An 11,292-nucleotide genomic window follows, 5' to 3' on the forward strand; every position below is an offset into this window, starting at 1 on the left:
ATCGGGGTCTTTTCCAGTGAGGCAGCTTTTCGCGTCAGGCAGCCAGAGTATTGACGTTTCAGGCCCTCCCCAAGACTAGGGAGGCTCTCAAATGAGACCTTGCAGGCCAGGCTCTGGGATGGGCCCTGGGGGGCCCTGAAGGCCTCTGGCTTCCTGGTCGGGTGGGTTCTTGGGGCCCGAGCCCTTGATGGCGTGGTCTGCTGGGCGGGTCTCTGATGGACTCACACCGCTTGCTCTCTGTTTGACTGGCGGCCCCAGCCCTGTACTCCCGGGGGCCCAGCTTAGGGCTCAAGTTGATTGCTGGGCCCCTCCCGCCCTGAGAGGAGATTGCCAGACGTGGGTTCCCGCTGTGCGCTAATTAGAAGGCGGCGCAGGGTGCTCAATGGGACGACAGCCGTGCGGGTGGCCTCCTGTCCTCGTAGAGAGAAACAGGCTGAGCATGCAGACTGGGGTGGGGTCCCGTCTGGCCTTCTCTGCCCCCAGGGCACCGGGCACTGTGCACCCTCGTCTGAAAGGCCCCTCAGGTGGTCCCACCCTTTGGGGCCTCTGCTTTTGGGGACCCCATGGCCAGTCTGGCTCTTGGCTCTACCGGAGCCCCTCCCAGGGGGAGTTGCCTGGAACCCTCAAACCCCCACCCTGGCCACTGCCCAGCCTGGAAGCCCTGCCCACCACCCGCCTGCTGCCCACTGGACCCGAGCCCTGAGGTGCCGAGGGCCCGGGGCCTCTGCCCTGTGCTGGGGCAGTGCAGCTCCTGTGGGGTGACCGGGGTGCTGGGGGCCAGCGGCGCACAGGGGCCCCATGGGCTCGTCTTGGAAAACGTTACTGCTATCCCGAATGATGGTCTCCGGAGGAGTGTTGGCCATGCCCTCTGACTTGGGTCCAGTGAGAAGTGGCGGGGGCCGGATCTGCCGTCGCGGGTGCTGGGTCCTGACTGAGTCCTGAGTCGGCCTGTTCACGGCGCCTGCTGCCCTGGCAGCGGCCCAGCGCCCACGGGCGGGAGGCGTGGGGCTTGGGCCCGGCCCTCACAGGCTCCTGCGGACGCTGGGGCCCAGGAGACGTGGCCGCCCCGTGGCTCTGGGTTACCTCCTTCTCCAAGCCCAAGAGGAGGCGTTGGGTTACCTCCTTCTCCAAGCCCAAGAGGAGGCGTTGGGCGGAGCATTCAGGCCACGGGCGGTTCCGGAAGGTTCCCGTCCGCGTCCCCGCCCCGCACCCCCTGCCCCGTGACAGTGCCGCTCTCCCACAGGCTCCAAGGAGTCCCTGTTCTCCTGCGCCCTCACGGCCAGCGAGGAGGCCATGGCGGTGCTGGAGGAGGTTGTCCTGTACGCCTTCCAGCAGTGCGTCTACTACGTCTCCAAGGTACCGCGCCAAGTGTGCCTGGGGCCTGAGCGCCGGCCCTCCGGCCCCCCAGCCCTGGCCCCTCCGTCCCCTCAGCCCTTCCGGCCCCCCGGCCCCACCCTCTGTTCCCCCGCCCTCGGCCCTCCATCCCCCCCATCCCCGGCCCCTCCATCCCCCAAATCCCTGGCCTCAGCCCCCCGGCCCTGCCCTCTGTCCCCTGACCCTCCGGCCCCCCGACCCTCCGGCCCCCCAGCCCCAGCCTCTGTTCCTCCGGCCCTGGCCCCTCTGTCCCCTCGCTCGCTGTCCCTCCCGTAGCCTGAGCCCTCTGCTTCGCTGCTCTGGGAAACAGTGGCCCCACCCATCCCGGCCCCTTTGCCGTGGGCCCTCCCGCCGCTCGTGCTGTCTGTGCCTCCGCGGGAGCTCTCCTGAGCCTCGGCCCCCACCCCGCCCCGCCGCCCTTGCCTCTGCGCCTCCGCGGGAGCTCTCCCGTGCCTCCGCACCCCTGTGGCTCCTGTGGGCTGACACGTGGTGTGGCTGGGCGGGCCTGGGGCCTCTGCCGGCAGGGCTTTCCTCTGGCCCCCAGGCCCTGTACGTCTGCCTCCCGGCCCTGCTGGAGTGCCCCCCGTTCCAGTCGGAGCGCCGGGAGAGCTGGAGCGCGGGGCCCCCACTGCCTGAGGAGCTGCGCCGCGTGGTGGCCGTGTACCAGGCTGCCCTGGACCTGCTGCGGCAGCTGCACGTGCACCCCGAGGTCGCCGCGCAGGTGCTGGCCTACCTCTTCTTCTTCTCCGGCACGCTGCTGCTCAACCAGCTGCTGGACAAGGGTGAGGGCGGGCGCACCCCTGGCGGCGCGCGTGTCCTCAGGGGAGGCCATCGTGCTGCGTGGGGCCCAGGCAGGCACCCCGGCCGCGTGTGCAGGGGGCCCTCTGGCCTTTCCTGGCTCCTGCTCTCCCCACTCTGCCCCAGGCCCCTGGGAGGAGGGAACAGGCTCAGGGAACTGGCGTGACCTTTGACCCGGCCTCACTGGCGCCCAGATCTCCTCCGTCACCTGGCCCAGGCTCAGGGCCTCGGGATCTCTGGCCGAGGCAGCACTGGGGCATGGGGCTGGGAGAGTGGGGCCGGCCCACGGGTTCTCCTCCCGACTCCCCCAGGGGTCTGGAAGCAGGTGGGGAAGCTGGGAAAGTGATGGAAGGTCTCCCGACTGTCCAGAGGCCTGGGGCGCTGCTGGGCTTGTCTCCCTTGGGAGTGCCCTGCGAGGCCTCCACATCACCCCCCTCCATCTCTCCCCCAGGCCCCTCTTTGAGCTGCTTCCACTGGCCCAGGGGCGTCCAGGCCTGCGCCCGCCTGCAGCAGCTCCTGGAGTGGATCAGGAGCGCCGGTTTCGGAGAGGCGGGGGAGCGCTTCTTCCGGAAGCTTTCCTGCACGCTCAACCTGCTGGCCACGCCCAGTGCCCAGCTCATCCAGGTGAGAGGGGCTGGGGGGCGGTAGTCGCTCCAGGCTCAGCAGCTTGAAGTCCCTGCGTGCAGGCGAAGCGCGCCTCAGGCCTGTCCGACTGTTCGGGACCCCACGGACCGTAGCCCACCAGGCTCCTGTCCATGGGGATTCTCCAGGCAGGAATCCTGGAGCGCCTTGCGCACCCTCCTCCAGCTGCAGCCCCTGGTCCCCAGCTGTTACCCTGCAGGCGGGGTGACGGCCCAGCACGTCCGTGTCTCGCCCCTGACCTACAGCAGCGGCACGGGGGCCCTGCTGACAGGCGGAGGTGAAGGACCCCGAGGGGGGCGGTCACGCCGGTCACCTGGTAGCCCCATCTAAGCTTATGAGTCCTTAAACCTGGGAAAATACTTGTAAACGATGTGACCGACAAGGGCTTCATTTCCAAAATCTACAAACAAGTCATAAAGCTCAGTATCAAAAAATAGCCTGATCAAAAATACGCAGAAGACCTAAATAGACAGTTCTCCAAAAAAGACATATAGATGGCCAAAAGGCACGTGAAAAAATACTCGACGTTGCTAATTATTAGCGAAATGCAAATCAGAACTACAGAGCGGCATCACCTCACACCTGTCGGGATGGCCATTGCTAAAAAGCCCAAAACTAAGAAAAGCGGGTGTGGGAGTGGAGGAAAGGGAGCCCCTGTGCTGGCGCAGCCACTGTGGAGAACAGGGTGGAGAATCCTCAAAAATTAAAAATAGAGTTGCCATTTGATTCAGCACTTAAATCCATATGGTAGCGAGGTAATATTAAAAATCCTTCAAGCTAGACTTCAACAGTATGTGAACTGAGAACTTCCAGATGTTCAAGCCGGGTTTAGAAAAGGCAAAGGAACCAGAGTTGCCAATATCCGTTGGATCATAGAAAAAGTGAGGGAATTCCAGAAAAACATCTGCTTCATTGACTGTGCTATATAAAGCCTTTGACTGGGTGGATCACAACGAACCGGAAAATTCTGAAAGAGATGGCAATACCGACCACCTGACCTGCCTCCCGAGAAATCTGTAAGCAGGTCAAGAAGCAACAGTTAGAACTGGACATAGAACAACAGACTGGTTTGAAATTAACTGGAGAGTGTTAAGGCTGTATATTGTCCCTCTGCTTATTTAGCTTGTATGCAGACATCATGCAAAATGCCAGGCTGGCTGAATCACAAGTTGGAATTAAGATTGCTGGGAGAAATAACCAACAACCTCAGATATACAGATGATACCACTCTAATGGCAGAAAGTGAAGAACTAAAGAGCCTCTTGAAGGTGAAAGAGGAGAGTAAAAAAGTTGGCTTAAAACTCACCATTCAAAAAACTAGGATTATGGCATCCCTTCATGGCAGATAGATGGGCAAAAAGTGGAAATAGTGGCAGATTTTCTTGGCCTCCGAAAGCACTGTGGATGGTGACTGTAGCCACGAAATTAAAAGATGCTTGCTCTTAGGAAGAAAAGCTATGGCAAACCTAGACAGCATATTATAAGGCAAAGACATCACTTTGCCAGCTGAAGGTCCATAGAGTCAAACCTATGGTCTTTCTAGTAGTCATGTATGAATATGAGAGTTGGGCCATAAAGGTTTAGTGTTGAAGAATTGATGAATTTGATTTGTGGTGCTGGAGAACTCTAATTCAGAAAGACACACGCAACGGTGTTCACAGCAGCACTGTTGACAACATCCGAGACTCGGGAGCGACCCGAGTGTCCACAGATGGGAACGGGCAGAGCAGGCGCGGCGCCTGTGCACAGCTGGCCACCACTGAGCCATTCGAAAGAATGGAATAATGGTGTTTGCAGCAACGTGGATACAGCCAGAGAGTGTCATACTAGGTAAGTCAGAAAGAGAAAGATACCGTGCGATATCACTTGTATGCAGAATCTAAAATAAGATGTAAAGGAACTTAATTTACAAAGCAGAAACAGGCTTGCAGACATAGAAAACTAACTTATGGTCACCAGAGGGGAAAGGGAAGAAGAGATGAAGTAGGCATTTGGGATTAACAGATGCAAACGACTCTACACGAAACAGGGAAACGGGGCTTCTCCGTGCAGCGCAAGGAGCTGCACTGAGCACCCTGCAATAAACCGTGACGGAAGAGTCTGAAAGTCACAGGTGGATGGTTCTGTATGTATAAAATTACTCTATACCAGCAATTAACAGAGCACTGTAAATCAACTATACTTCCATAAAAGGAAAAAAAGGAGGCAGAAGAGTGGGTCAGAGAGACAGGAGAGGAGGCGGCAGTGGACGGGCCGTGGTGCGCAGGGGCCTCCGGGATTCAGGAGCAGCCCTCGGCCGGAGCGGGTCCTGCCCTGGAGCCTCCGGGGAACACAGCCCCCGACCCTCGGTCTAGCCCTGCCTGCGAGACGGGTTGTTCTCGCCGCCACGTTCAAGCTCGTTTGCTACAACAGCAGCCGGAGACAAGGATGCCAGCTCGCCCGCCCCCCTCACTTGCGCCATGACATGCCCGTCACCGGGTGGGGTGAGGCCGCCAGGCCCTTTCCTGCTGGGCGGCAGGCAGCCCCATGGGCTCGCTCCTTGCCACCTGCAGGCCTGCCCCAGGCTGTCCCTCACTGCCCAGCACCGTCGTTTGCCACCCTTGAGACAGGCTGTTTAGGGAGAAGAAGCTTGTTTAAAAAACCGTCGACATTCTCGTAAAGAGGAGGCAGAGTATCCGTAACATAATGACCGGATGCTGTAAATGAGAGAACAGAAAGAATTCTTGGAAGTTAAAACTGCGACAGCAGAGATGCAAAGTTCGGTAGCAGAGTTGGAAGTTGAAGTTGGGGCATTTCCCAGAAAGCAGAGCCCGTGAGATGGGAAGGAGGTGCCTGGCCGTCGGGCGCCCATTGACTCCCTCCCTGGAGAAGCAGCCGAGGCCTCGCTGGGTGTGGTGAGGATGGGGCCGCCCCTCGGGGGCTGCCCTCGCCGCCCCCCACACAGCTCAGGACCCCCGTGACCCCGCCCAGGCCTCTGATGTTGGCAGGGAAGTGAAGCAAAAAAGGGAGAGAGGAGGAAGGTAAAGGACAGTCAGTGACACCCGCTTCCTAGCAGCAGGAGGCCAGAGAGGCAGAGCAAAGGGGCCAAGACCTGCACCGACATGCCCCCTTGGGCTCCCAGGGAGGAGCCCGCTTCTCAGGAGTGGACACATAGCTGCCGCCCAGGTTCCCCACCAGGGCCTCCCGCCTGGAGTCCTGAGCCCTGGTGGCCGGAGGGCACTTTCCCACCCAGGGCCCCCGGATCCCCCGGAAGCTCCCCCCGCAGAAGGCAGGGGCTGTCTGAGCGTTCCCGGGAGCCCTTCCTGGTCCCCATCACAGCCAGAGCCGGTCCCCTTGCAGACCTCACTCTCCGCCTGGCCCCTGGGGGCTCCCCGGAAGGCAGGCCAGCCCCCCTTGCGTGGGGTGGGCTCCGCGGCCTTTGACCAGGAGCGCTTCTTGTCGCAGATGAGCTGGGCGAGCCTGCGGGCCGCGTTCCCCGCGCTGAGCCCAGCACAGCTGCACCGGCTGCTGACTCAGTACCAGCTGGCCTCAGCCATGGGCCCCATGAGCGCCTGGGAGCCGGGTGCCCAGGACGGCCCTGCCGCCTTCAAGTCAGGTGAGGCTCCTCCGCGGGGGTGCTGGGAGCTGGAGCGTCGCCCGTGGGCTCCTGGACGCCCCAGTCCCCGGGTAGGGGCAGGGCAGGACCCCCGAGGAGGAAGGTGGCCCAGGGCTGGGGCTCCCCTTGGCCCCCGAGGTCCGGGCTCGGTATCGGGTCCCCGCTGCCTCTTGGGGCCTCACCCAGCACTCGGCCACCGGGGAGGGGGCAGGCTGTCCACACTGGGCAGCTCGACACAGTGCGGTCCTGGGCACACCTGCCGTGCCCACACGCTCGTGCACACGGGGACAGACACACATACGTGCATGTGCTCTTCATGAGTTAGCCGAGCCCCTCTCGTCGTGAGCAGTGTGTGACACAGAGGCGGACAGTGAAGGGTGGGGGTGCAGACAGAAGGGGCTTCGCCCCATCTCCCCCTCATCACCTGGGCTTGGACTCTGGACAGTCCCCCCTTGTACTGGGTCATGTCCGAGGCCTGCGGGGGGGCTCTGTCTGGGGGTCGGGAGCACCGTTCCCAGTGCGGAGGCCAGCAGGCAGGTGGGCCGTGCCCCACGGGTGAGAGTGTGGGGTGCAGTCAATGTGGCTGTGGGCACCCCCAGTGTGGGCAGGTGCTGGGCCGGGGGCGCCGGGGAGGGCGTGGGGCGCATGTTCCCCCTGGTGGAGCTCGGGTCATCCCAGTGGCCCTTGGGGCTGGGCCGGCCTGGGTCCCGCCCCCGGGTCCCTGGGGTCTGGTGGTGGCGGGCGGGTTGTAGGGAGCGCCTCCTGGCCGAGGTCACAGCCCCTTGCCCCTCCCAGAGGAGGTCCTGGAGTCCTACGAAAACCCCCCGCCCATTGTCTTGCCGAGCGAGGGCTTCCAAGTGGATCTGGACGCGGAGTGCCCAGACGACCGCGTCTACCAGCACCTTCTCTACATCCGCCACTTCCTGTGCGGCCTGCGGAGCCAGCCTGGCCCCAGCGGAGCGCCCGCCCGGCCTGAGGGCCTCCAGGTGCTGGGGACGCAGCAGTGGGGCACCCGCGGCTCGGGGAACCCCTCTGTTCCCCTCTCAGGTCCACCGCTCAGGGCTGAGTTCTCTCTCGTCTCCCCAGGGCCTACACCACGCCAGTCCTGAGGGCCACCCTGAGGCCCAGAGCTGCCCCCTGGCTTCCAGGGACCCCATCGGGGGAGCCCAGGAGGCTGGCCTGGAGCACCCTCTCTCTTCTGTGGGGGGTCCCTGGGCACAGGGCGTCCCAGGAAGGCCGCCCGGCTGCCCGAGCCGCGGGGGCCCCCAGGCCGTGGACCCGCATGGGGACCCCTCGTGCCTGCTCACACCCCCAGGCACGCCGCTCGGCCTGGAGCCCGCGGCCCCTGACTGGCCCGAAGGCAGCAGCGCCTGCGGGAGGGCGCTCCCGGGAGGGCGGAGGACGGGGCCCGGCGGCCTGCGGGGCGCCTCCCGGGAAGGTGAGCCCACCAGCCTGCCCTGCGCCCCGGCGGTTCCCTCAGGGTCCTTCCCCCGCGGAGTCGGGGGGCATGTCTGGCTGGGCTGTCAGCGTCGCCCCCGAGCGCCTGTCACCCTGGAGCACAGGATGGGCCCTAGGGTGGGGGGGCTGGAGAGGGGGCTCGGGCGGTGTGGCGGAACGGACGACTCCTGATGTGCGTTCGGCCCCGGAGCCGGGCGAGGCCCGCAGGTCGGGAGGACGGGGTAGGCAGAGCCCTGGGTGCCGCGGGGCTGCTGGCCGGGCCGAGGGTGCTGAGGGGCAGTCTCCGCGAGTCCTCGGTGTGCGGCCGAGCTGGGTGTGTGCCCCGCGAGCAGGGTCACCGGGATGGGTGCGCCTGAGGCAGGACACCGCTCAGGTGCACAGCACGGCTGGCCCCGTGGGGAGGACTGGCCATCTGGGTGGGGAGCAGCGGGGCCGCAGCTCGGGGGGGCCGGGGCCGGGCCGCCCCTCTGGAGGGGCAGACGGGGCTCACCGCTGAGGGGTGTGAGGCTGGGGAGGAAGGCGGGTGAGACCGAGCAGAGCCCCTGCTCAGCCTCCTGAGGGGTGGAGTCCCGTGGCAGCACCGGGAGGCTTGCCTGCCCCCATCCCCCAGACGGCCCCAGCGGGCCTCCCCTGGACCTCGGGAGCAAGTGTCCTCTGCAGCAGCTGAGCCGGATGCGGGTCCTGGACCCGGGGGGAGTCTGGACAGAGGCCTGAGCGGCCGCCCCTCACCCGCCCGCCGCACTTTCTGGTTCTATAGGAGACTGTGCGGCCCCGGAGGACGAGCCTCCTCCGGCCCCGTCCAGCCACAGCTCCAGCACCGACGACTTCTGCTACATGTTCGTGGTGGAGCTGGAGCGTGGCCCCTCGGGGCTGGGCATGGGCCTCATCGACGGGATGGTAAGTGGCCGCCCTGGGCCCGGCTGGGGAGGTGTGGAGGTGCCGGTGCTGGGGCCCCGCGGGCGAGGGCCCACGGAGCCCTGAGGCTGCTCCTCTCCCGCAGCACACGCCCCTGGGCGCCCCTGGGCTCTACATCCAGACCCTGCTCCCGGGCAGCCCCGCCGCAGCCGACGGGCGGCTGGCGCTGGGAGACCGCATCCTGGAGGTGAACGGCAGCAGCCTGGCGGGCGTCAGCTACCCGAGGTACCCACCCCCGCGCCCCGCCCCGGGGGAAGAGCCTGGCTGCCGCCTCAAAGCCCAGCAGCGGGCCCTGTCACTGCCCGTTTTGGAGATGAGCAAGTGCAGCGCAGTGCCACCTCCTGCCCTTCCTTCCCTATCTCACCCTGATGCCACCGCAGTCCCCACCCAGGGGCTCAGGTGCCTCGGGCTCCAGAGTGGCAGCGGGTGCCCTGGTTCTGTGATCCTGAAGCTCCGTCCCACTCAGGGGGCTCAGGGTTACTGCCTCTGATTGTCCCCTGGGGACAGCAGTCAGGGGGAGGCTGCCCCCCAGCCCCGGGCGGCACCAGGAGGCGCCACCCGCTGGATCAGCGCCCAGTCCTCACTGGGCAGGCTCGTCTACACCGGCCGCGTCCCTTGGCTGCTTTCAGGGCGGTGGATCTGATCCGACACGGGGGCAAGAAGATGCGGTTTCTGGTTGCCAAGTCTGACGTGGAGACAGCCAGGAAGGTCCGCTTTCGCACACCGCCCCCCTAGGCGCCCTGCGCGGTGGGCCGCGCGCCTGCACCTGGGTCCCGCGGGCACATCTCTCCTGCCAGGCTGTTCCTCACGGGTGCGCCCCCAGCAGGACACCTGCAGTCCCTGCGTGTATGTTCTATTTATATGACAGACAGTGTTGTGATGTTTGTTACAGAGCTTTTATGTTTGAAGGTTTTAATGGAAAAATATAGATTCAATAAACTATCTTTCATATTCCAGAGGGTGGCAGGGCATGGCATCTAGGGGGCACCATGTTGGTCCCCAGAGGGGCCACGGGGGCTCCCAGATCTGCTCCCGTCCCCGCCGGCGTGGGAGACTGGTGACAGACAACACGGGATCCCTGGGGTGGTGGGATGGCTCTAACTCTGCATCTGCCTTCCCCCTGCCCCAGACGAGGAGCCGGCTATGCCAGGCAGCCCCCTGCCATGGAGGGAGAGTGCGAGAGCCGCCCACCCCTCAGAGTGGGCTTTGCGCTCGGGGTGCAGCGATCAGCATGGTCCCGAAGAGATGGTCTAGAAACCTCAGGAGGCTATAAAGCGGGAGTCTTGACCCACTCTGGGTGCCCAGGCCTCCCCGGGCCTCACACCCCTCGCCTGGCATCCGCCCGGTGTCCGGCCCGCCTCCTGCCCCAGCAGCGGGGCCGCGTACAGGGCAGTGCTGGTGTGAAGGTGAGGCGCTGACCGTCTTCAGCGGGTTCGGCCACGTCCTCACTGGGCTCAGAGCCTGGGGTCGGGCTCTGGGCCCGTGTCCTCCTCTGACGGGCACGCAGACTCTGGGGACGAGGGGTCCTGGCCAGTCCGCTGCAGACACACTGCCTACGTGGAAAGGAGTCTCCTGCAGGGAGCAGCAGCCAGGTCAATCCCAGGTGGGTCCCAGGCCCTGGGCCTCAAGTGCCATGAACTCCCTGCCGCACCCTGGTTAGTGCAGAGTGGGGCGGGGGGTGCGGGTGGGGTGGCCCTGCTGGCTGCTTTGTGTTGGCATTGGGATTTCGACTGCCCTGAAGCAGCTGCCCAGGTGCTGGATGAGATGCATTTTTTCCCTGAATTTGTTTGGCTGCGCTCAGTCTCGGTTGCTGCCCAGGCTGCTCTCTGTGGGGAACGGGGGTGCTCCCTGCGGGGAACGGGGGCTGCTCTCTGGTGGGGGTGCGTGGGCTTCCGTGGCAGCTTCTTGTTGCAGAGCACAGGGGCTAGGGGCACTGAGCCACCAGGGATGCCTGGATGAAATGTACTTTTAAAAAGTCACTTAAAATGTATGCTCGACCCCAAAAGAAACTCTTAGAGCCCCAGACTGAAATGAGGGCACAAGTTCAGGGAGGCTGGCACCTGGCCTGAGGCCCACCGACCTCCCCCCACCTCCGTGGTGCTGCTTGGCTGGGGGCACACCGCAGGGTCCCTCGGGTCTGGGGGGAAGACCTTGGGGCTTCTCTCCTCGCAGGGAGGGTGGGCTGCCACCTGTCTGTGGGGAGGGCCCAGGTCACTCCCAGGCCGTTCTTTGAGGCTGGTAGTTATTACCCCACTGAAGGGAATGGCTGCCCACTCCAGTACTCTTGCCTAGAGAATTTCATGGACAGAGCCCGTGGGATCGGAGTTGGGCATGACAGTCAGACACGTTCCCTGTTTCAGGTGAGTGTGGAGCACGTGGGGCTGTGCTTTTCTATGTCTGTGGGCAAGTGAGTGCCTGGATGACGTCGGGAAACCCCACAGAACCCAGTCTCTGCAAGCCACTGCCACCCTTCTCTGTGTGTGGGCACGACCTCAGGTGAGCGCTCTGCG

The 11,292-nt window shown here is 64.3% G+C and overlaps 1 protein-coding gene across 2 annotated transcripts in view; it reads left to right on the plus strand.

Moving 5' to 3' along the window:
* Nucleotides 1–9,738, plus strand: part of RADIL (Rap associating with DIL domain) — a 56,794-nt gene extending 47,056 nt beyond the window's left edge. For both annotated transcript variants that reach the window (XM_055561401.1, XM_055561402.1), the window contains exons 7-15: nt 1,244–1,356; nt 1,919–2,156; nt 2,624–2,796; nt 6,259–6,409; nt 7,205–7,395; nt 7,496–7,847; nt 8,625–8,764; nt 8,868–9,007; nt 9,412–9,738. In XM_055561401.1, coding sequence (XP_055417376.1) covers nt 1,244–1,356; nt 1,919–2,156; nt 2,624–2,796; nt 6,259–6,409; nt 7,205–7,395; nt 7,496–7,847; nt 8,625–8,764; nt 8,868–9,007; nt 9,412–9,517 — 1,604 coding nt within the window. In that variant the 3' untranslated portion in view covers nt 9,518–9,738. The remainder of the gene's footprint in view (nt 1–1,243; nt 1,357–1,918; nt 2,157–2,623; nt 2,797–6,258; nt 6,410–7,204; nt 7,396–7,495; nt 7,848–8,624; nt 8,765–8,867; nt 9,008–9,411) is intronic.
* The last annotated feature ends 1,554 nt before the right edge of the window (nt 9,739–11,292 follow it).

This window comes from Bubalus kerabau, chromosome 23 (assembly GCF_029407905.1).
Source record: "Bubalus kerabau isolate K-KA32 ecotype Philippines breed swamp buffalo chromosome 23, PCC_UOA_SB_1v2, whole genome shotgun sequence".
NCBI lineage: Eukaryota > Metazoa > Chordata > Mammalia > Artiodactyla > Bovidae > Bubalus > Bubalus kerabau.